The 26,151-nt window shown below is 36.7% G+C and overlaps 1 protein-coding gene across 3 annotated transcripts in view; it reads left to right on the top strand.

Annotated features, from left to right (window-relative positions):
* The window catches only part of CFAP69 (cilia and flagella associated protein 69), a 53,903-nt gene that overhangs the window by 13,040 nt on the left and 14,712 nt on the right, over positions 1 to 26,151 (top strand). For 2 of the 3 annotated variants that reach the window (XM_018075620.2, XM_018075618.2), the window contains 10 exons: positions 828 to 992; positions 2,249 to 2,367; positions 2,811 to 2,929; positions 3,982 to 4,063; positions 5,228 to 5,420; positions 5,955 to 6,092; positions 8,409 to 8,485; positions 9,538 to 9,732; positions 10,748 to 10,834; positions 12,576 to 12,680. In XM_018075620.2, the coding sequence (XP_017931109.2) occupies positions 828 to 992; positions 2,249 to 2,367; positions 2,811 to 2,929; positions 3,982 to 4,063; positions 5,228 to 5,420; positions 5,955 to 6,092; positions 8,409 to 8,485; positions 9,538 to 9,732; positions 10,748 to 10,834; positions 12,576 to 12,680 (1,280 nt within the window). The remainder of the gene's footprint in view (positions 1 to 827; positions 993 to 2,248; positions 2,368 to 2,810; positions 2,930 to 3,981; positions 4,064 to 5,227; positions 5,421 to 5,954; positions 6,093 to 8,408; positions 8,486 to 9,537; positions 9,733 to 10,747; positions 10,835 to 12,575; positions 12,681 to 26,151) is intronic. The other variant, XM_018075619.2, reaches the window with a different exon arrangement.

Raw genomic sequence — 26,151 nt, 5'->3', positions numbered from 1 at the left:
GTCAGTAAGTGCTCATGGCTTTCACACATAGGTAACCTCAAAACACAGTTCAACTGTACTTTCTTTCTTTGACAGGAAGGAAAAATGTAAAATTCATGAGCTCATAATGATTCTTTTTCGGTAGGTCACTTAGAAAGCTAATGTTTCTAAAAAATAACCAACCATCATTTTTTTTTCTACTGAAGGATAAACTGTTGCCCCTTTTCCTGTGTACCACTATACTGATACTCCTTAAGCTCTGTGGGCAGCCAAACACCTCTGCTGCCCCTGTTTTAAACCAGTCAGATACTTCTATTGTGGCAGCAAGTCCAACCAGTAATTCTTGCTATGAGGGAGGACATGTTAACTCACAGGTGTACACAGTAAGACAGCTTCCAGACTAAAGATGGTTTGTGGGCATCAGGTATGGGCTAAGCAAAAAGATAACTAACTGCACTCAATTTTAGTGACTAGATTGCTTGGGATAGATATTTTTATCATAAAATTGATGTTTTATTTGGGCCGAATGGATATCAAAAGGTTGATATTAAATGTCATGCTAAAGTAGATATTTTCAGTTTTGAAGACTGCTCGTTAACCTAGTATGGTTAAAAAATGTTAAAATGATTTTAAATGTTCACCAAAATCATACCTTTCTCATGCATGTACAAAGTATAGCCTTACACAGAAAGGCTTATTACTACAGGGTTTTAAACAAGAATCCTGTTTAATTTTAACGGGGATTTTTTGTTAATTTTTAGCTTACGCTGATTTTTTTTTTTCCTGAGAACATTATTATTCTGAGCATACACTGTGCCAACCCAATATTCATTGTGATTACTCCACAGATCCTTTCTTTGGTCAAGGTAACAGTTTCCATGGAACAGGTGGTCGTGGCAACAAACTTGCACAAATGCGCTACAGCCTCAGAGTGCTGAGAATTGTTGCCTCCCTTTACGATGATTCTGTGAACCTTAATTTGTGTGACCAGGGAGCAATTAGCCAGCTACTGGGTAAAGCACAATTTGTATTGCTGTGCTTAAATTAATGCATTTCTGTTGACACTAAGACTGTTCGTGCTTTTTGGTGTGCTGTGCTTTTAGTGTGTTATTCCTTTGACTGCTGAAAAACTGAAAAACCTCTAATAATTAATCCAAGATGTAACTGATTTGATTTTTAATTTTTTTTTTACATTACAACATACAATGAATTAAGCAAAACAGACAGCTCTAAAAGTCCAGGTATTTAATTTCAAAGCGAAAGCTGTCCCTTCTCCCTTTATGATACTGCATTTGTTACATCTTGTATTTTCGTTGTGGTAGTCCCTAGGAACTCCAGCCATGAGTATTTTTCTACCTAAGTCTATTATGGTGTCACTTTCCCCAACTCCTCTTTAGAGTAGAAAAGAATTAATAACAATGTACTTTTATATGAACAACATGAAAAATAAGAGAGGAATAAAACTGCTTAACTGCTACTCCTGCAATTTTAGAGCATTTTCTTGTTTAGTAACACACACCTACTATTAAATTTGGGGTTAAGTTCAGTACAAACTGGTTTAAGTTCTTTTCTTACAATAATAAAAAGTTTTCAGTACTCTGAGTGAATCATACTGAAGGAAACAAAACAGGAAAGATCCTTTGGAATTCAAAGAATATGTTCTAATAGAAAGCCTAGAAATAAAATATTTTATAGCCTCAGTTGAACTCCAGTGAAAACTGTGAAAACTTACAGCTTCCAGTGAAAGCAAAATTAGCACTCTACCTGACAGAGCAGATTTAAGTAGCTTTTCTTGCTTTGGGGGAGTCTTGTGTCCTAATGTCCTCTTTCACATAGTGGTTCCAAGGCTGATTTTCTCAGCAGTGGTGGTATTTTATGTCTCTTCTACATTTCCACTGTCAGTACAAATGTTTGTGAAGCTGTACAGTAGGGCAAACCAGTAAGTTTGTTGCTTTTTTCTGAGAGTCCCTGAATTCAGATCAGTCCTCTGAATTTCTTGTACTGGCCCAATACAAGGGACAGCACAGAGGCTGATCAGTGCAAATTGCTATCAAAACTGTGCCACCAAGAGTAAAGGCCATGAAACTACAGCATCAATGCTGCACTTCCGTAAGTTATTATAAAACACAGGAGATAAAACTGAACAGGACAAGTAGGTTACTTTAAAAATCCCTTAGTGTAAATTTGAGTTTTTTGAAAAGTAGCAGCTGTAATAGAATTCTGAGTTGTGTATTGAACATTCACATAAATAAAATATATTCATTTACAGACATCCTAAGGTATGCAGCAAACAAATCTAAAGAGAAAGAAGATGCCATTCTACTGGAAATCCAAACTGATACATTATTTATTTTGTCTGTTCTCTGTGAAAATGATCTCCACAGAAAGGTATGTATTTTTCTATCTTATACTGTGCAGAAAATGTCAAAACTTTTTATATTTTCATTTAAGGGATACTGATTTTTTTTTTAATTCAAAAGCAGATGTCAACTGTAGTTGATTGCTAACAGGTTGGGTCTGGCAACTGGTTTCTGTGCAAAACCACTCAGAAATCCACTAAGAAGTGTTGAACCTATTTCATTGCTAACTTACATGATTTTGAAATTAATATATGAAAGTGTGTAAACAAATGAGATTAGCACTTTGGAAAAACTGGAAATCTCTTTTTCTTATGTATGTCATAACGTCTATATCCTGGTCTAACAAGTGGGCTAAAAAATATTACAATGCAAATATTTACATTTCCCAGTTTGCATTGTATTTCCTTACATATTTCCTATTTAGTAAATGTTGTTTAAGAAACATATTGCTTTAATTAAATGTTTCAACAGGAAGTCTTCAGCTATGAAGGAATTGGTATACTTATCCCGCTCCTTAAGATGGATCCAAAGGAGTTATGTAGTGGATTAGGCCACAGTTATCTCCTCTTCAGTGCACTTGACTGCGTGTGGTTAGTAAAGTATTTTAGCAGCAGTAACTCTGAAAAATGTCAAGTCTTGTAATTTTTAGGCCTGCAATATTATATCCTTTCTCTGCACATATATACCTTTCTTCTATTTATAATGTATAAAAATCCTTCATAAAATTTGACTAATTAAAAATTATGGAAAAGAAATTGAATATTCTGCAGGTAAGGTTTTCTAAATAGGGATTCAGTATGACAACCTAACCCCCCACACAGTGACCTCCTGACATGCAGAGTTACTCAAGACTTTCTAAGAGAGGTATATGGTTAGAGTCTGTAAATAACTTCACAGAAGTAAACAAGGCAAGAATAGACCAATATTAACAGAAAACTGTGTAAGCATAAGAAGTGTTTGTAAACTGGCTATATTGGGCTAGAAATATTTTAAAGATTGCTATTAGAGAATACCAATACATAGGAGGATAAAAAAAGTTAATTTATTTTAAGGCAGAGGTTGGTAAATACATTGGAAACCAAATACGTCTGTTGGGAGAAAAGACTGATACAGAAGATCCCTTTCATTTCTCTGTAATGACCATAACTGAGGAAATAACAGAAGGAGGCAATTTAAGGAAGCAATAGCAACAAGAATGCTGGCTTTGTGATGATTTTAAGCCAGGAGAAGCAAACTGTTGCCAAAAAACACAAGTCTTGCTTGTCTCACCCTCTTGATTTTGCAGAGCCCTGCAATAAACCAGATCAGGGCCATGATCTAGCTAAATTTTAACATCTTTTACTGAGTTAGTTTTAGTTCCAATACACGTTCTAGTCCAATTCACATGAACTTGCCAAATTTCTTGGGCTGGTACAAGGAAGGCATGCCACCTGCAGGAGGAGAAAGAGCAGTCAAGCAGGGCATATTTAGTTATACAATGTAAATGAAAAGGCATATGAAACGTGATTTTTCTACTCCCTGAAGATATGAAACATATTGCATACCAAATATATTTGTGCAATTCAGTAAAATAAATGAGATGCTTGTAGAATGTTCTAAAGCATAAAAGTGTCTCTACATGGTGAAATTACTTCTGTTTAAGGTCCTGTGTCATTGGATGTTACATTGCAGAGGATCATTTTCTTGAAAAACAGGGCATTTTTCGTCTTCTGGATTTGTTGGCAGTAGGTATTTTTATTATTGTTTTTATAGAATGAAAGAATAGGAAACAACATGTAAAACTGCATTATTTTTGTCACAGTATCTCCTAAGACTACCATAATACTAATAAAAAAATCGGTGTATTTAATTCCCTGAGACAGACCTGGATATCTGCTCAAAAATGATTGTAAGATCTTCCATGTGTCTGCTTTTATTTTTTTTTAATAAATATTTGACAGAGGGAGTTTTTAATTTAACAAAATTATACTATTTTTCAAAAGAAAACTCTAGCTATGCTCTTACTTTGGATGACATCTCTGTTTAGAAAAGTACCTCAGTTCTCTACTTCGTACTGAAGTTAGTAAGAGCAGGGTTAGTATACACTTCATGGCTTTGAAAGTTTTTATGTTTAAAGTTACTTCATACATGTATTTTGTCTGTGTAGCTTACTTCAGGGGTATTGGACATAGAGCTGGCACAGACATTTCACCTTTTACAAAATAAAAATGCACCTTCCTCCGTTCATTCCCTCCTCATTGTCATTGGTTGTACTGTCAGCCCTTGGTGTCCTTAAGGCTGCAGACCCTTAGACTCACAGAATCATAGAATGGCCTGGGTTGGAAGGAACCTTAAAGATCATCCTGTTCCAACCCGCAGCCATGGGCATGGACACCTTCCATTAGACCAGGTCACTCAAAGCCCCATCCAAGCTGGCCTTGAACACTTCCAGGGATGGGGCATCCACAGCTCCTCTGGGTGACCCTTCCCTCCTCTCAGCTGCTGCTAAAAGATCTGTCCACAAACCAGAAGAGAAGCCGAGTGGTACCGCTCAGCCACTGCCTTCATAGTCTATTTCTGACAGCAGTAAATCTTGGTAGCAGTATATTCGCCAGCATGTGAGCCTGGAGGCACGTACACAAAACCTGCTGTGTAATTCTACACACAGGAATGCACATCTTATATGATCCTACACTCGTTCCCCTCGTGTTCCTTGATTTATGGAGCTTTGCATGGCAGGATTCCAGAAACTTGAAAGATTTACAAGTTTATACAAGTTTTGTGGGAATAGTAGTGATAAAAAGCTTGCAGTTACTTGATTACATGTTACACAATTTCTCTGAAGGGAGACATAGACATCACTGTGTTTTGAACAGTTTAAATTTTTTTTTCCTTTTCCCTTGACCAAGTTAAAGGAAAAGAACCTGTGCAATATAATTCTTGGAATCTTGGTTGAATTTTGTGGCAACCCTAAAACCACTTTGCACATCAATACCTGGCGAGGGGAGAAAGCTCAAACAGCAGCTAGCCTTCTAATACAGTTATGGAGACAGGAGGAGCTGGAGCTGGGAGTCAGACGTGATCAATATGGAAGGGTTGTTGGTAAGTTTTATGATGCATGTGAAACTGTGAGCAGTTCCACTGATTAGATAAAATAATGACAGTATTTGCTTTTGTAGTCTGAACCTGATGAAAGTAAATAACAGCATTTATAGCTTTATGCTGTAATTCTTACCAAACCCCAAAGATCTTCTATTTCATTTATTTTCTATTTTATTTTATTTATTCATTTATTTTCATTTCTTTCTGGCCACTATATGGCATTTTCTACATCAGCTAGGAATGAACCAGATAATGGACAAAACCATGACCAGCTTTTCTAATGCTGGACAGTTAAACTACTTAATTTCTTCCACAAAAGGCATTGTGTTATATGTTGTAAAAAGAAGTGAGTGCTGTTCTCCCAGATTTTTAATCATGCCAGTTAAAATTTCCTGGCCTGAATTATGTTCAAATTGCTGGCCAAACTATCAAAATGATTCATGGTGTCCACAAAGTAAGTTGGATTTCCTCTAGGTTTGTGAACATACTACTTCTTCATTCTTCTACTCTGGTTTTATGTTTTGAAATTATTAGACATGAAGAGTCCTATTGCTGGCAGCTTCCAGAGACAGCAAAAGGTCATTCCTGTGCCTGCCAGCTGTCCCAGCTTTGCCATCATGGAAATTTCAGAGAACATGCGGGCAAAACTTTATTCATTATTTTGCAAGTTGGGTAAGACTAGTGAATTGCCTTGTCAGTGTCTTATTTGTCATTAAACTGAACTTGTTCCCTGGTGATCAATAAAGTCACTATAAAAAAAAAAAAAAGGTCAAAGAAAACTTTGTGATGCATCACCAATACTGTTATTAATAAATACTTGCTCATTCTGTTCTTAAAAGTCCCTATTCTTGGGGATTTCAATGCTTCTTCAGTACTTTGCTGCCCCTACCATTAGGGAAGTTAGGAAGACTCCTCTAATTATTAGGAAGAGTTTTTGTTAGACTAAACCTGAAATTTGCTTGAAATTCTCTGTAATTTGTTTTCCCACACACAATATCTCTTTCGCATATTTTAGCACTTTTACATTTATTTCCCTAGATTTAGAAAGACAGTACTCATTCATTTTCTCTCATTTTCCAGCATAGCTTCTAATTATTTTTTTTCTGGAGTCTTTCCAATTGATTCAAATTCTTCCTGATCTGTAGTGTCCCAAAATTGACAATACTCCAGCAGAAGCCTCACAGCCAAATAGAGCTATGTTGCTCTACTCATCTCGTAAATAAACATTCAGAGACAATAATGTAACAATTGCTGTATTCGTAGTAGCATGATATTGTTTGCTTATTTGACTTAGATTCTTGTTCAGTCATCTACCATCCTGGATTTGTATAGATAGCTATTCCTACATTTAGAATTTTTTATTTGTCCTTACTGAATTAAATTCAGTGTGTTTAGATAATTTTTCAGACTGGCAAGATTAATTTGCATTTTAATATTTTCCTTCAAAGTGCTGTGGTCCCTCCTAATTCTTCATTGTTTGCACACTGAATATGAATACTCATTACATCCTTGTCTTAAAACCTAGATTGAAGTCAAGATAAGTGATAAATTCTTCCACATGCATAGGATTTTTTTATCTGTCTGTGGACAAAAGTTAGGTCTTAGTTTTTACTAACTTGTGGTGGATATCATTTTTTTTCACTGTTACCATTTAGCCGCATAAGCTTTATTTATTATTGGTTTCAGGTTTGGGGTTTTTTTTCAGGAACTGAACCGAATCAATATTCTCTAGCTTGTCTTTTTTCCCTTTAAAAATAAGCCTTATTTTTGTTTTTTTTCACATCCATCCTCCACAGGTTCAAAGGTGATCAGTAATTGTTCTGAGATTGCTTCAACCAGTTCCCTGGGTAACCTAGAGAATTAACTGGTTTGAAAACATCCTTAGTTTCTCTAATAATCTGTAGCTAGTGTCTCCTCTGTTGTAACCCAGGTTCTTACTAATTTTTATTAGCATTGATTATGTTAAAATTTGGATCACAGCTGAATTCTTTACTAAAACAAAACAGCATGAGATTTTTTTCAAACTTTCTCCTGTATTCACACATGCCTTTTATGTTAGTTATATATATTGTAATGTCTCCTGTGAAGTACTGAAATGACATGAAAGCAGATAATATAATATGAAAATATTTTTGTAGTCTTTTTTCGGCATCTTTCCCTTACTGTTGGGCTCCACAACAGCCTGTAACATGGTGATCCAGAAAAGCAGTTTTAAATGGTCATTATTTATGGCATTTCTTAGCTTCAAAAGATGATATAATATACTCTATACAAATGCTACATTCCCAGTTAGCACACGGATGGTATGATGAAGTCTAGAAAGAGATTTGATAGACTATATATCGATTTTTTTTAAGTACAATTAACATTCACTATTCAAAAATATTCAAATAATCAAAAATATTCAATATTCAAAAAAATTATACATAGTCTCAGCAACTGTCCTTCTCTGACTTATTCTTTTGCACATAGTGGAAACGTATTTTTTAAAGATGGAGTCATGATGCTTGAGGCATTGTGCTGAAGGCACAAATCTACAGTATGAAGGACGCCCTCTTTACACAGCTTGGAAACAAAACACTAATATAATTTTCCTATTGGCTGCTTCACAGTTAAAACAAACTCTATTTGTGCTGAGCTGCTGCTTTAGAAACCGTGATCTGTAGATTCAAATGTTTGTCTGCTTTAACAGAAGATTCAACCCTTACCACAAAAGTGTAGCAAATGCAGTACCATCCTGGCCTTCCAAGTGATTGGAAGGTCAATAGAGCCACTCCTGAGTAAAGATTTTAGTATAGAGAAGTTATTATGGAGAAAACGAGCGTTTTATCAGCTAAAGGCTGCTCAGGATCAAGAATGACTGATTGGTGTATGTGTGATGAAGATTTTGCATGTGCTTATATGATAAATAATGTCTTCTCTTATAATGTTATATTTTAAGATAAATTCATAATACTGTTAATATAGCAATTGTTAATATTATTTTAGGTTTTGAAAATTTACCTGGCTTATCTGCTGAGGATTTTGTTACACTTGCTATCATTCGACGTTATATTGACTTTAAAGTGAGTATTATTCAAGAAAATATTACTACTGTATCTGCATTTCCAAAAATAACAAATATATCTCAGGATACAACAAACAAATAATCCTTCAGAAGCCGTCCCCTATGTCACAAGTCACCTATAGTTTCACAGAGTATAAACCAGTATTTTCCATCAAAAGAAACAAATCCACCTCCAGCATTGCAACAATCCCCAGACTCGTCCCTTGCACTGCTACAAATCTTTGTGACCACACAGAAAATAAGACTAGAAACTAATGCTAGCTAAAAACACCTCAGAAAAAAGTAGTTTTAACTGTTTACCAGCTCAAGAGCAGGAATGCACCAGGAGTAAGAAACTGGGGCAGGACTGGTAAGTAGGTGAGTAGGATTCCCTTTTTGGGCAGTAAGGTCAGTTATGGGGGACACTATTAAAAATTATGTTAAATACACATTATGATAAAGGTTCTTCTGTGCTTTGCCATCTTTATCCCCACATGCAGTAACCATCCATCCATCCTGTCTAAAGTTAAGAAAGATATGCCTATAGGAAACTAGAACAGGATAACAAGCGTTGTAGGAGTCATCCTGCTCAAAAGATCCTTTAGTTTATGCCAATTTTCTGCTTAAGGAACAAAGAGAGGTTAAAGTGTTCAGGAACTAGCAAGACTCGATCTTTCGTTGATAATTCCAACTTCTGTTCATGCCTCATGTCGCAGTTTGCTCTGGTAATGTCTGCAATTTAAGATTTTAAGGAACAGGCAGTAGGACACAACACTTCACTCTTGTAGTTCGATATCTGAAGAGTTATCCATATTTCTTCTGAATTTCTGTACTTATCAACATTCTAGTTACTCCTCTGTGAAATCAAGCTTGGGCTTGGGAAGGCTTAGGGAGCAAATTCATTCGTGAATGAATTTGGCATAGCATTAGTTAAGGCTAACCTTGCATAAAAATTCTGGCAAGTCAAACAACAGTAAGGAGAGACATGGTTGCTCTATTACATTTTGAATGATTGAGTAATTTTGAAAAATGAGATCAATATCAAATAGTGTGGTGTTGTTTCAAACGCAGGTTGGAGAAGTTTGGAGTGAAATACATGCAGAACTAAAAGAAGAATTCAGGCCTATTATGTCAGATGAGGATGCCTTGGAAAGAATTTCAAAGGTATCAGAAGATATTGGAAAAGCAGTTAATACTGTACAGACTCAATTGATTGAAAGTCAACTCCACCAAGAAATCCAAGAAGAGAACCAAATATATAGAAAAGTAAGACAAGAAGTATTTAAATATGTAAATAAGTAAATAAGTAAAGCCTGTGTAAGCTTTTTTGTCAATTTATATGCAGATTTTCTTATTATAAAATGTTGAGACTTTTATATGTCTACCTTGCTTGAAAATGGTGTAATCTGTCTCAGCAGCAAAATTTTACCTTTAAATTACACGAGGTTAACATCAGTCCTCCCAAATACTACAATTTTCCCAGTATTTAGAGAGTAACATGAAAAAATGATGCAGTGTCATCAGTGATGCATCAGCAATGGTGTGAGGAGAAATTATCATTATGTTGCTATAGAGTTGCAGCTGTGTTCATCTGTAGCAGATAACAATTAAAAGTACCAATTACAACTACATCTGCTTCTTAAAACAAAATGTAAGCCTCTGTTATGAGTTCCCTTGGCTGAATATTCACAGAGCTTCATTACTTCAGAAAGTAGGGCTTTGGGCTTCCCAGCATGCTGAGGATGAGCAGGTATGGATATTTTCCAGCTTTAGTTATAAGGCAAGTGTTTGGCATTTTTTCTCATCTATTGTCTCACCTTCTCCTGCTTTCTGAAAGTAAGATCAGCTGGTCCAGTTATCTAAAATCTCATGCTAGTGTTTTTGAGGGATTGTCATGCATTGTGATAACTGCACTTTTGTTACCTGAACTGATTCTACCTCTCTTGTTCAGCATTTGAGAGTAAAAATATACAGAAAGTATTCCTTAATGAGCTGGACCTCTTGCAACATATGTGTCCAACATATGTGTTGCAAGGGAGGAAAATGAGCTTGCACAGAGCAAGTAAGCTTCTTTTTGTTTTTAAAGGCAGGCATAAATGAAGTTTTTAAACAACAAGTACTTTACTACGACATTATTATCCAATTTCAGGTGAGAGGGATGATCTAAGGTAGCTAAAGTGGCATAGGTGAACACACCTTTCAAACAGCACAAGCAGAGAATTCAGAAAAGCTCATGAGAATAGGACTGTATTGCACCTTGTAAATCTCATTTATATTACAGATCCGAGCTACACGTAAGCAGAGGGAAATGATAAATAAATCTTGGGAAAATTTCTTGACTCGGACATCAAACTATGAGGCACTGAAGGTAAGAAATCTGATGGAGCAAAAAATTTACGTTGATGGTGTAGTTATAATTGCAAAGTTCCAGAGACGTTTCTTAATGAATTATGAGGTTATTCAATTAGAATATAGTAAATTTTATATTCACACAGACATAGAAGAAGTAACTGTAAGATGTACTCGCTTTGATCCTTCTGCTCTTCTGATTAAGATTGAGGATCAACCTTGTCACTTGCAATTGAGGGGTGTGTGTATATATGTATATTTGTCCTGAAACTGTTGAAACTAAAAGTCTGTTCATTCTTACTTCTCTTAATTTTTTCTTAATTTTTTCTAATGCTATTTTTAGTACAGTAAACATCTTTCAGGATGGGAAATATTTTATGAAGGAGTTTCTTCTAGCAATACTTGTGCTTTCCCTAAAAACCATAAAAAATACTGGAGTCCTTGTTTGGGAATTAGATTAAGTTGTAGAATGAATGAAATCAGACTTAAACAAAGCTTTGGCAGCTAAATTTAATTTTTCCTCATTTCCCTAAGATGTAAAGGAAAACAATTTTCTCCCTGTGCAAGCACCTCCCTGGCCTGTGGTAAAGATCTATGTTAGAATTAGAAATGAAAAGGGGCCCAAAAAGGATTTGGAGAACTACAGACTCATTAGTTTTAACTGAGTCCCTGGGAAGCTATCTTAGGCACATGAGGGATAAGTAGTTTGTCTGTTATGGGTTTACCAAGGACAAGTCATGCCTTGCCAATGTGATTGCCTGAAAAAATTATTTGTTCTAGAGAAAGAGGAAGGTAGATGTCTATTCTCTTGGCTTTAGCAAGGTTTTTGTCTTGTGGTAGCCTTCTTGTAGCCAAAATGGGGAGATACAGACTGAACTACGTACGGGTGGACTACAAGTTGGATGAAAAACTGGCTGGACTGATGGGCTCAAAGGACAGTGGTCAGTGATTAAAGTTTAACTAGCAGTCAGTTTTGAGTGGTATTCCTCAGAGTTTATTATAGGGTTGATAATATAGGGTTGATTTAACATTTTCATTGATTACTTGCATATTGGATCACTATCCATCCTCATCACATCCCCATTCCAGGTGTGGATGCCCCATCCCTGGAGGTGTTGAAGGGCAAGTTGGATGGAGCTCTGAGCAACCTGGTCTAATGAAAGGTGTCCCTGTCCACAGCAGAGGGGTTGGAACTAGATGATCTTTAAGGTCCCCTTCCAACCCAAACCATTCTGTGATTCTGACACTGAGCTGGAGGAAGCAATCCATATGCTGGGAGGTGGGGTTGCTGTTCAAAAGGATCTTGACAAGCTGGAGGGATAGGCTCATGAGGTTCAGAAAAAGAAAACATTCAACGTGGATGTATTGAGGTTGTGTTGTGATGCCTCAGAACAGCTGAAGACTGAAAGGCGATATAGGCGTGTGCTGAGCATGGGGTGACAAGCTGATCATGAGGCAACAGTGCGCTCTTGTGGTGGTGAAGGCTCACAGCAGCTAATGCACATCCATGTGTTAGAATACAGCCCGCAGGTCACAGCCAGCGAGGATTCCCTTCCCGCCCTTGCAATGCCACGTCCATTTATTCTGTTTTCAGGTCTTCAGTACAAGAAAGAGTTACGAGCCAGAGGGATGGTATTACAATTAAAGGAAATAGGATTATCACCTCATTTATTTTGTCATTTTGTTAGTATATTTTTGAACAAGTGCAAATGACACAATTAATTCAGATTAAAACAATTTTGCCTTTTTTTTATCTTCAGAAAGCAAAAAAGCTTCAGGAAAAAGCAATAGACGCTTCCAGACCTAAAGTAAAGACTCAAACTGGAGCAGTCCATTCTACTGATATTGAAGGCCTGCATACAACAGTAAGTAATCTTCAATGACACTGTTTTATTTTCATTAATATGAAAGTGGTTTGGGGTTTATTCTGGCTATATATGTGCTGCTGCTTATGCTTTCTTTAAGAATGTTTATGTTGACAAGCTCCAAGTATATAAGACAGACTCTGTATCTCCTGAAAACCACCGTTTCCCGTTCTGACATATCCTCAGGCAAATAGTTGGTCAGAATGAGATTCAGATCTGCAGATTACTCTGAAAAAGTGTGGGCAAGATGGTCCCTAGCTCTTCTGAGGCAGCCACTCATGAAAACCTTGCTGAGGTCAAGATCTCCTTCATTTATTGTTGGACAAATGTGTGGTCTCTAATACATCCAAACCCCAACAAAGAGGGGTTCTTTGTCAGTTGTGTGTTCCTGACTGTCTGCAGATAAGCCAGTCATTGTATCTGCAGAAAACTTGGGTTTTTTCTCATTTCTGTCAGTTAATTCAAGTGTGAGAAAATAAAAGCCATTGTTAAGATCTCATTCAGGCCTAAGAGCATGTTTAGATGTTGGGTTTTGACAAGATGTGGTAAGACATGAGAGAATCCCCATTCTAGTCAATAACTGGTTCTGAGCTAGCTGGATTGTTTCTGTGTAAGCATCACAGCTAAAGAGGATTTTAGGGGGAGGGATAGTTTCATGGCTGCTTATAAGTTACTCTTACACATAAGGAGAAACAAGCTGAGGTGCTGTTTTCAAACTTGTACAAGACGAGAGATTCTATTATCATGGGCTCTCCACCATGAATGAATAATGACAACTAAGGTGGCTGAAACTTGAAAAAGTAAAGAGGCAGTTCACATTTGATGTGATGAAGAAGAGATAAGCTTAGTGAGAAGCAAGGGGATTGTCTCAAGAGTGCCGGACTAGGATTTTTATCAAATTATCTTTGTCCTAAACTTCAGAAAGATATATGGAGGGAAGCATCTGTGAATGCAAGATGAAGTGGGCTGGAAAAGTTTACTTATTTGCATATACATCACTGATACTGTTAAACAGCAATATTTTGCAGAAAGTATCTGAAAAATTTAGATATAAACATGGGTGATCTGACAATTGTTAGTAGAGAGAAATATATTGTTAGATTTTATTTTAGAGGCTTGAACCTCAAGCCAAGATTGTTCATTTCTTTGAGGAAGAGGATTTAACAAGAAAATATCTTCATGATTCTATAATCTTCATGATTCTATATTTCAATAACTGTAGATAAAAACAGGAAAAAGGTTAGTCCATTTTGCAAAATAAGTGTATTGAGAAAATTAATACATCAGCAGCGTCATATAAAATTCCTTGGGTGCATTGCTTAGAAGAATTACAAATTACAGATATGGCTAGAAAGTTTTTTTATGCAAGAATTTTCTTCCCTCCTCTCTGGCAAACACCCTTAGCAGCACGAGATGAAGATTAAGCTAAGATGGTTGTTGCAAACCAGTTAAGGTCAAGTAATCAAATGTGATCCACATGCACTCAAAGAGTTGCATTTTTTGTTTCAGTAGGTCACAGTTAGAAGACAAAGCTATCACTCAGGAATTTTTGTTCAAAGACCTAAACCTATTCAGTATAAAGAGTAGTAATGAGACTGTAAAGGGTATGCCTCTTTCAGTCTTGGAGTCTTCCTGGAGCAGTACTTATAGGCAATTGCAAAGAGGGTCTGTTCCTTTTTTTTTCCTTTGAAGTACTAATGTGTAGCGAAATTCTGAGGACAAAATCTGTGGCTGATATTCTATACAAATCCAAATAGCATTACACAGCAAACTTCTATTGTAATAAAAGCTTGATTTTCTTTTTTTCAGTTCATAAGATCCGAATGAAGGCAGAAAAGCAGAGCACATAAAATCACCTGCTGAAAAACATTCTCCTTTTTTTTTTTTTTTATTGATGGGAACAAATTGTGAATTTAGTGTAAAGGATATTTTCAGTGGGCCTCAGAAACCTCGGAGGCATCTCCACCAGTTGAATAATATTTTCAAAAGACAGTTCATGATTTAACTTTCATCTTTTTTAAATGCTAACATGAAAGTCAAGCAGTGTATTTATTTTGTATTTCAGATCGGGCCTGGTCGCTTAGTAACTGTTGAAAGTACACCTCGTCAATTCATTCAAGGGCCACTGGCTGTTACAGACCTTGCTCATGGAAAGCCCTCTGTAAAGGGGGGCTCAAAAAAAGATCAAAAGAAATAAAACATTGGACTCTGTCAAGAAAAAATCAGTACCTGTAGAATAGACAATGTTCCAAACAGTGCTTTGAGTATTAATATATAGTTACCTATATGTAGATACAGGATAAAATCTATTTGTAATGCTTTGATAAATTGCTTAGAACATCTTGAGAGTAAAATTGTATTTTCCCTTAATTAATATAAATATGGGGATGTTTTTTTAATAAAGTACCCTGTACAGTATGGTAGACAGGTATGTTTAGTCTAATAACTTTGTGAGCTAGTATCCACCATCAGTAGGTCTGCTATTTATATTTCCATCTCTTGCCGACACATTCCACACATTGCAGTTTAAGTATCTCATTGAGCAGGGTGACAAACCTTCACATAAACACATTCAGTTCTTCATTTTCCTGGATACCATACCCACGTCGTTCTTGTCCATTTTGTTCCTTGAATTGCCACCTTTAGCATCAGGACTTCTGACACCTACTTCTCTCAGTCTTCATCTAAACTCTCACTTAAAAGCTTGTTTATGCCAACAGTTTCTCTGAGCCTGTTGGAGAGACATGCTGAAATGTCCTGCTCCTTATGGGTTGTCCACAGCTCTTTAAATTGTCTTATTAATCTAATTATTTGTTGGGCTATTACTCGTATTATCTCCAACAAAAACTCATCCTCTTCCACCCTAGCACCTCTAGAATACCAACACAAGCTGGTAAGCAGCAGACTTTTATGTAGATAGCTCAGTTTCTAAGATATTTTCTTCTCTCTTAATTTGGGCAATGCCAGAATTTGCTATATTTTTGTTTCAAAATAGTCTACTTAAATTTTATAAAAATAAGAACTCTAAGAAAATAATGAAGTAAAATAAAACAGCTATATGAAAAATGGTACTTGAAGTTTAGAAAAGTCTCTAAACTGGCCCTCTGCTGACTGATACTTTTAAACTATAATCTACTTTCATTATGACATTTTTTCCCAAAATTATCCTGATGAAGTTTAGGTATGTTTTATAAAACAACCCTGGACGTGTATTTCTTACCTGCCTGCAAGAAATGTTAGCTAAGGTATATAGATATTCTCTTACTGAAGTCCTCTGTGTCAAGTAAAGTCTTGCTCAGTTATTTATGTTTATATTTCTCTGACAACTCTGCAGCAGCTTTGCTCCTTTATTACTGCTTGAGAGATTGTATTCTCCATTGTCTTTTCACGATTAAAACCAAACAATAAATATTTTGCTAGGAGACCAAAGACTGTGATATTTAGAAGGTTTTTTACATGCTTGCACATATGTGAATATGTGGGTGACTCATTACTACTGGCAGCAAGGCAAAGGCCTATTTAAAAATAAAAACAAAACTTAGAGGAATTCTGTAAGTCCTTCCAATTTTTGAGCAAAGACTACAGCAGTAGAGTGTAGCCAAGGTATGGATAAAGAACTTTTAACTGGAAATCAGTTTTGCTTATGCAAAAACTAAATCAGGCACAAAGTGAGCCCCACAGAATATCTCCCCCAACTGCATTGTGCTTCTGCTACAGACACCCTGACTGCAAGCAAATGCTCTTGTTAGTTGAGCATTAATGTAAATTAATAACGACTGGAGAAGAAAGGGGATAGAATTTCCCCAAATGCTTACGTTTATACTTAATTAATTAATACTAACACAAGGCTTGCTGCAGCACAGACAACATTTGATTTTCCCAGCCAGCCATGGACCGTGGTCTGGCTGTCAAGGGAGCAGGGGACACATGACACCCAAGAAACTGGGCTTGCTGTCCCTGCTGTAACCTAGGGATGGAAAAGAGCAGGAGTACTGGTAGAAGAAAAGGTCTTCCCATTCCTTCCATGTTAATCCCTCAGGCAGGCATCCCTGGGGTATCCAGCTGTGACTTTCCATGGCTCTGTCATAGACATGTCCATCATAGTATGTCCACCTGGAATTTGTTTGCTGCTGCTGCTTATGGTGCTGTGTTCCTGTGGTTCACAATCACCTGCCCCTTTGGCAGATGCCACAGGGTGACCATAGCACTTGATTGTTCAAGCATTCTGCAGCCAATTATGGTAGATGCTAAGCACCTTTATCTCCTACAGAAAGCTAATTCAAAGAAAGACTGAAGAAAGATGAAGCCTTTAAAATTGCATAGGATACTTTGCTCTTACATTCAATTAAAAGACCATTCATACAGGAAACATCACCTTTAAAATGTTATTATAGTTTGACAATTCTGTAGGTAATGAATAAAATTATTTGTGAACAAGGGGAATTTATTTATTTGATTCATGACAGTTAAAACATTTGTTGCCAGTGCAATATAGTATGCCTCTTTATAAACTGGATATTGCTGGAACAGATTCCTGAAACTGCTGGATTTGGGTACGTCATGACTCCCTCTGTTTGCTCAAAAGAAAAGGTGTATTTAAAATATTATTTATATCAGGAACTTAGAGTGATACTCATTAAATCAAGAAGTGTTTCATAATTACATATAAATACATATACAAACATAAAAATTTGCATAGGAGGCAGTGGGAGAGGGGAATAAAATAATTTGGTTTTATTTCTCTGGGCGTAGGAGTGGAGATGGTCCAATCTTGGTCTAAAAGGCAGTTTCCCTAAAATATGCTTTATACTGTGAGCTGAGCTCTGCCCACATGAATGCTTTAGAAACCTCAGTTCGCAACTACCTAGAGGCTCCTGGAACTGTTAAAGTCTCATGGGTAAAGAGAAATCTCTCACTACTTTTTTACCCTCTCCAAAATACTGTAGGAGACAAATTTTAGAAGATGCGGTTCAATATTGTGTTTACCTAAATAAACATTTACAAATCTATGAGGCTTGCTGGATATTTTACAAACTATATATGAGCTAGGCATTATGTGGGATGGATTTCTTGTTACTTATGAAGGTTTATATGCCATTACTGCATAAGTACTCTTTCCTACAATAATAAAAAACAGCTGGAATCTCATAACAGTCTAGAATACAACAAGGGCTGAACAAGCTGCATTGCCCAAGGAGTAAAGTGGAGAACAGTCAGCATTTCTTAGGCTTTTTGTGCTCAGAAGAACTGGATTATCTAGGTGGTTAATCTCCATGAATTATTTTATCCATGCTCAATGGTTTACACTGGGAGCAGTAGTCAAGTCAGTCTCTCAGTCTTTCAAACCACTTGGTTCAGGGTCTCTTCCCACCTGTTGCCTGCTGTGACGGGGATGGATTGCATCACCTTATTTGCAGGCTTGCGTAAAGCACTGTTCTTAATGTAATGTAGTGGTGGCTTTTCAAATAACATATTAATAGACAAGAAAATTACTAGTATTCAAACCTTGCTACTTAGAAAAATATTTTAATTAATCCATAGCTTAGAATAAGCAGTGATAAAATACAAAGTTTAGACTGCACAAGACATTACAATGAGCATAATCCTTCTTGTTAGCTTGATGTCACATTTCTGGTTTTTCAATTCTTAGAAGTAAGTAGTATCTGCCAGGCACTGTATAAAATATGTTTGTTGACATTTTCTGCATTGCTTAATGTATAAAAATATACTGGGTTTCCATCAAAATTAACTTTTTAAAAAGAGAATTATTGGAAAAGACAAGACTACAAAAATATGACACATGCAGACTTACAATCTTACCTGAGAGAACAAAGGTAAAACAAAGTTCAAAACACAAAATCATTCAGACCATGCAGTGTGGAAAAGGCAAGATTGGTTGATTGCAAGACAGGAAAGCAAAAGTGACAATGTGGGGGCTCATATACTTATCAGTTTAGCAGTGATTAAGAACTTTATACAAGGAAAAGAAAAAAAAAATTTAACCATGCCAAAGGATTTGTCTAAGCATCTACAATATATGCTGTGTTTTTGTGCTCCTTCATTTTGATGTTGCCTTGCTGAGGTATCTTAATTTTCTCCCCTTTCGGCCTAAAATCGGTTGGTGAAAGCAGACCCTGCAAGATTATGAAAGAAAGGTAGTTATTGTCTAAGCAATATGTTAGGAAAGCCAGGATTAAATGATCTCCATCTTCAGTCTGAAAACCTAAATCATCTGACTGGATACATCAGAAAAAAAAGTCCATTACTGAGGGGGAAGGAAGATAACAGATCTAGGACTGGTTACTAAGATGTAAAGCCAGTACATGATCTCAGTACTCATCCTAGGCAATGATGACCAGAATCTGTCACTGTTTAGTGATTCTCGGTGACCACTAAATCACATTATGTGTTAGTAGTTTTAACGGGAAGAATATGGTTCAAATGGCCAGGGATTTAGTCTTCCCTTTTCACAGAGGGATAATTCCCCAAAGCTGAGACTGAAGTCTGAATACCAGGAATAGTATTGTAACTATTGTATTAATGTATTATCATTGATATGCACACAGTGATAAACAGAGAATTCAGCATCCATTTCCATACACTCCCATGTGCATACCCAACATATTTTACACTTTGTTAAATATAGAAATGTAGTGCCCTGACGACTAGTGACTAATGTATTGTGAAAGCAGCTACTTTTGAAAGATGCAAACACTTTTGACAAGTAGAGATAGAAAACTGGAAATTATTATATTGAGTTGTCTAAACAATCAAGGGCAAGGTTAAAGCAGTGGTTCATTTTAATGTCAGTACATAACAGACTAACACCATATCCTATAATTACCTTCTAAAGTTCTGTGTGAGTATGTGGAAGAATATTTGGGAGATGTTAATTGCCTTCTGCCCATTCCATGGGATCTTGAGAGCACACAGTCTACATACATATCCCAGAAGTTCTGGGCTAAATCATTGAAGAGTTCATTGTGCTTGGGCTTAGGGGATTCCTTTAGGAACATCATGAAGTCCCAGAGAGCGATGACTGTATCTACTACCTTGAGTTTCTTCATCTCCACCAACCCATGGGATGATACCTCCCAGCACTGATGGTCAATCTCACCCAGGCTTGGCGGAGTTTCTTTTTGATAGTCTAGATTGGCATAAACCAAATTCACTATCAATATACAGCCCAGCTGAAGATACCACCTTCGTTTCCATACAAATTCCATACTTCAACAAGATACCTGAAAATGAAACATATACAATCACAGTCATTCTGCCATTATGTAGTTCAAGGGTACCCCAAGAGGCTATTCATGCATATATACAGAAAAATACTTTTTTTTTTTAAACCACATAATAAATACCAGTCAATGAACCCTGACACAGAAGCTAGGTTGGAAATTGTTAATGCTGTTTAGAACATGAGACCCCGAAGCAAAAAGTTTGAAGTGACCAGACCCTATGCCAGAAGGGCTCCTTGAGACCAAGACTTCTTCCCTTAAACTCCTGCACTTGGATCATGAGTAAAATCAGGTCAATAGCAGATGTTTAAAGAATACTAGTGGTAAGCTATCAAACAAGTAACAGAGCTATAAATAGCCAGTCTTTCATGGAAAAGCTCAGCTCAGAAAGATGGTAATGAAGGTATGGTAAACCAGACCATACACTCTACTGGGTGAGCATTAGCACGTTCTGAACTCATTCAGTAGGTGTTGAAAGACTGGAAAAAGGCAAATTCCTTTCTGGCTTATGTTAGAAAATTACATAAACTTTTGGCACAATTATTTCTACCATATATTCAAAACACAGAAACTATCTGGAGAAATGGAGATGGAAAGAGTAATAATACAGGAGGCATAATGAGAACTTCAAATGCTGCAGAATATGTATTCATTATTACACATGGATTCCCTCTGGGAAAAATGCAGTTTTCCTATGATGTGTATTCCATATCCTTGAGGCAAGTATAGACAGAACATCACTAAAACACCTGATAATTTATTATTTTTAATCAGTCCTTCCTGTCAGGATAAAGTACAGTGGAATAGCACTGTAAAACAAACAAACAAAAGCAAAAACAAACTCAAATGAGCATAAGAAGTTTGAAAAGACAGTCAAGACTCTCAGATAGTGCCCCTTATATTGGTGTCTTAAATCAATTCTCTGTCAAGTGGCTGTTGCCATACTCACTCCCACAGTTTCCAATTCAGAATGTAAAAAACAATTATAAAATTATGTGAGGTTTTATGCAGATAAAAGGCAACATTTTCGGCAACTGTGCAAATTTTAGTGGGAACTTGGCCAGAACTGCAAGTGTGTTCTCCCATTCTGAATATCTTTGGCACTGTCAATACGAAAAGTTAGTCTATGATGTCTTCAGAGTGTTAACATACTGATATCCTTTCTGCAGCTCCTAGTGATGCAATTAAAGAGAGGCCAATCCATAGATAATACAACATTTATGTGAAATGTCTTTAAGAATACAGAGTTGAGGTGACACCATGGAGTTCAGGTCATACCAAACCAGGTCAGGAAACAGGACAGCTTGAAATGGGCCCTTTTGCTGTAGCCTTCAGGTCCTGGGATGATTTTTAGTTTGAATGTGTAATCACACTGCTGCAGCCATCTGAGGTCCCTAAAGTCATGTATTCCTTTACCTCAGCTTCAGAACCCAAGGAGCTGAGACAAACTGATACCCCCCAGCTTAGCTCCTTTTTAAAACATCCTTGGCCAGCTGCATTCCAGCAGGCAGCAGGATTAACTGCCTCAGCATCCCAAGAGTTTATCAATATGCATTAAAGCTTCTCTTCCTTGCGCTTTACAAAACTCATTCCAGCAAATAAGTAGGGATGGAAATGCTTCTCTTCTCACTTCCACTATTCACTAGGCACCAGCATTCAGAGAAAGGATAAACTGTCAATTTAGCTACAATGTAGGAAAAAGGCAACCAGGAAACCACCAACATTTTTAGTTGTTTTGATTTCATTTCATGTTTTAATCCAGCTAAAAACTAAAATGCTAATGGTCCACTTGAATACCTCAAACAGGAGCAGAGACCGCAACAAACCTCTTTTAACTAGTAACTCCTACTATTCAGTACAAGACAGATGAATTTCACAGAGGTAATAACTGAGGAGACACAGCAGAAGTTGTACTTACAGTGTTTCTGTGAGCAGATGGAAAATAGTAGCCTTGAAGCAAGAAGTCAGCCACTTGAAGAAAAAGAAAGAAATTCATGAGAGAGCTGCAAGTGCCCGGCAGCTGTTGGATGCTCCAAGGATGCTGGAATTACACTGCACAGGGACGACTCTGGCACTGGCAAAGCAGCAGCAGCAACAGCTGAACTCAGGTCGGTGGAAGGGTGGAGGGAGCTGTGGCTGTGGCAGCCCCACCTCTTTCTGCAGCAGTCACCAGTGTGAGCCCAGGCTGGGCTGGGGCCTCACCTGGAGAGACTGCCTTCGTGGGGGTGGGTGTCAGGGAAGAGGAGAGGCAGAGGGCTGTCAGAGGGAGGAAAACACAATGGACGGCAAATCTTTCTCCGAATCAGTAACATGAACACTCTCATTTAATGAACTCCTATTTCAAAAACCTAGGTTTCCATCCATGTTCCTGTTTGCCCACCAGAACATGTAGGGACAATGTTTGAAGTAATGGAAAAGGATAAATATGTAGTAAAATTGGGTCTGTAAAGGTTCATAATATGCTTTGGTGGACTTGAACATGATAGGAACAGTCTGTTATTTCAAGTGGAAATATAATGATTACTGTCTAAAAGCCAGTATACACAGTACTTAAACACAAATACAAATCTGCTCTAAAATGACAGTGTTCAGATTAATTAGGTATCTTCTGGAAGCCTTTGCAGCCAAGCAATGCCAACATCATTTCAAAATCTTGCTTCAAAAAGTAAGCTATGTTTGAACCTACACAGTCATATAGACAAAAATATCTGCAAGACTGGAATACAGTTAGCTTATCTCTGAACTCTTTGTATCATTGAAAGGAGCTAAAGTGCTATTAGATATAATTACTCCTTGAAATTCTATGGCAGCTTCCATAACCAAAGAGGTTAAAGTATTCGGAAGGCTGTGGAAAGAACCTACCTTTAAGAAAGCTCCTTCATATCACTAATAAAAAATAACATTCAATAAGTTTTCAAGTTAAGAAAACCTTTTTCCTTTTAGTTTGCTTTATGCACTATTGAATTTATTAGTGTGATCAATCTCACAGTGAAACAGCCAAATTTCAAAGGCATTTGAAGACATGTAAAGAAATGGACAGTTGCTTGGTTATGGCATCAATTCCTTCTTCTCATTTCATTCCTGCTTAAAACATCCACGTGTAGTAGCACAGGATAGTGGTGCAAACACAGTGATTTCATTTTAATCCAACAGCCACTGATGGCAGCCTTCAATAACATTTCTTCATCCTACAGATTTATTTTTATCATTCTCCTCCTGCTTTTCCTAATCTAGTTAATAAATGCACCATTTTTAATCTTAAAACAAGATATTCCTAGAACACAACTACAGAAATTAAAATGCTAAGGAACAGATTTTTCTTAGAAAAATCCTTTTGAATAAAAAGATCTCTTTTTAAAATGCCACCTCATCAACAATGTTCTCTATTTATGTTAAAATTCTTCGGTAATATCTAAAAAATGTCAAAATGATTCTGAAGGCTGACTTTCATATTTCGTTTTCCTTTCTGGTGTTATGCATCTTGTCAGTCAAGCACTGAGGGATCATCATCTGTGGGAGGATGCCACCTGGAACAAGGATTTAAGTTGACAGAGATCAAAATTATTGGCAAATAATAATCATGTGGAATGTTATGTGAAGTTTGTAGGATGGAAGCACCACAAAGACAGACACTGATCATGTTTATTAAGTAAGTATTGTTATTACAATTTCTATTTCAGAACAAGTAAGGTCAAGGAAAGTCAGTCTGTGACCACCTTTGTAAAATCTAACGTACCTGAAAGCTACATAAAAGCTTGGGCTGAAGGGAAAAGCCCTTAAAACCAGGGACCCTGTCCAAGGACTTGGGAAAGCAGACTTTGTTGAGGTAGTGACTAAATATAAAGGGGATTTAGAGAAAAATTGTGTTGTGTTCTTCGTTCTGCAGGAGTTCAGGAAGAATTCCAAAGATGCAGCATATGCCACATGTAAACCTACAGCCTCCAGCACAGCTGTTTAACACTTAAGTTTTATGAGATGGCTCATATGGCTCATGGCTCATAGTAAAAGTGACTATTTCTTTGATTTTTAATTTTTTAGAATAGACAAACTTGGGCAAGATAAAATGTTTCCCTCAAAATTCTGCCAACATCAATAGTATTTCTATAGCATGTATTTTAAACTGTTGTACTTCAGCTTATTCCTTACTGCAGATGAGATGCCTCCATCTAGTGGACTTTGTTGTACTGAAGAGTGTATCTTTGGCATTGGTTAGATCTCTTTATCTTTTTTAATAAAACTGTAAAATTAATACATCAATATTTTAGAACATTTGGACCTTGGGTATGTTGGTGTAGTTATTTCTTTTAATTATAAAGACTTTCATGCCAGCTTCCCAGCATTGCAATGAACCATTGTGTGGATGTTCAGAAAGACAAGGACATGAATACCTGACTTGCATTTTTTAATTATTTCAACTCTACTTTAAATAAAGCTGTGTTGCTAAAATATTTCAGCTTAATTTCTACATATTTCCATTGAAGTTAGTTCTTTCCTAGACTGAGAAGAACAGCACATAAAGCACAAATTGCAAAAAACTGCTGGTGGAAATTTTAAAATTGTTGGGGAAAGAGATTTTATGGCTTCCTCTTGTTAGAGTTGATGACAGCACTCTACCTAGTGATTTATATCATGAGAGGAAAGAAACATAGTGGTAAAACTGTGATTTGATGTAGTTGTACCCTTGTGATTTTCAAGCAACCATATACAAGTATGTGAAGTACACAGTAAGAACAGAAAGAGCAGGAACTGAAGCATTATTTAGCATGGAACTCAGAATACACATTGACTATGTATAAATCCTTTTGGGGACCTTTAAAATGCTATCAGCCTTTTGTATGACTGAATTACAGATATCTCTGTGACACAGGCACACTCATACGTAAAAAAGATTGATTCATTGAAGATAAAGAGTTGAGTTACCCTCTGCATCACTGATTAGCAGCTTCTGAAGCAAAGAAATAACAGAGTGATGTTCTGCCACAGGTTTGACAGTGAAGTGCTCACAATCCTGCTACTGAAGATCAAGTATGACACACACACTAGTGATAAAATCACTGCTGCCCTGGCATAAGAGAGAGTCTCTTTAGAGGACCAGATGCATTTCTGAAGCAAACTATTTAGACAATGAAACATCTAAATATCCTCAACCTTCAGAGTTTTGTATTATTCCATTTCAGTAATTTATGTGTGATGAGGCACTTAATGGTATAAAAGGTTCCAGAAAATGCACAATGGCACGTTTCAAATTAAATATTATTTAATTCCCTGCTAGTATGAGCTTGCTGGTATGAGCTTGCTTTGTGTTGAAACAAATCTAGTGTTATATCAATAAATTTAACATCTTCAACTCATAGTATACAGCTTTTCTTTATTTCTCTTTTTTGAGGTTGAGTTGTGGATTGATTACATAAGTTGAATTAACATTGGTGAGTAGCTCTACTGGCATCTCTGGGCCAGTTAACCTGTTAATCTTGTGCTGTGTATTAGGGAAGTTCAGCACACTGATTTTAAGGCTCTGCTAAGTGGACCAGCTACAGATCCTGCTCTCAATAGTTGTAATGATTCCACAGGACTAAATTCAGAGAGTATGTACCACAAAAGCAGAACAAAGCACGAAAACAAGGGGTAATATCATATATACTTATATTGGCATCCAAGAAGAACTCTGGGCCTATGACTTGATCCTTAAAGAACTTTGCTGATAAACTTCTTGCCATCTGCAACTTCCCTGCACTTTCTTCATCTGACTTAGGAACTCTTTTGCTTATCTCCTTTTTTTCTGTTCTTTTCTATAGAATGCTGACATCATATGCTTTACCGAAGTCACAGTAGCACAATCTAACTTTTGCATATGTAAAAACTTCTGAACCTTGCCTACTATTCAGCTTGACTGACGGCTCCTTCTGTATTATGAATCATAAATCTGGACAAAATGTTCTGTTGTTTGTACTATGGACTGGCATGGTAACACAGAACAGAAAGGTCCTCCTGAATGACAGGGCCTAGTTCCCTGCCAGTACAGAAAGCTCTGTTGTACAATCACCTCGTACATTCATGAAGGGCCATATTAAAAACAGGTATATTTTTGCCCCCACTAATTCCATGAAAAAGCTGTTTCATAATTCGATTGCAGTAATGAGTAGAAACAGTGTTCTAATTTCCTGATATATTTATTACTGAATAGTACACACCTGTTTGTTCTTGTGGTTTTGCCCTGAAAATTAAATGGT

The sequence above is a fragment of the Manacus vitellinus genome, unplaced genomic scaffold (assembly GCF_001715985.3).
Source record: "Manacus vitellinus isolate BGI_N305 unplaced genomic scaffold, ASM171598v3 scaffold_3_pilon, whole genome shotgun sequence".
NCBI lineage: Eukaryota > Metazoa > Chordata > Aves > Passeriformes > Pipridae > Manacus > Manacus vitellinus.
This window is presented reverse-complemented; position numbering and strand designations above follow the sequence as displayed.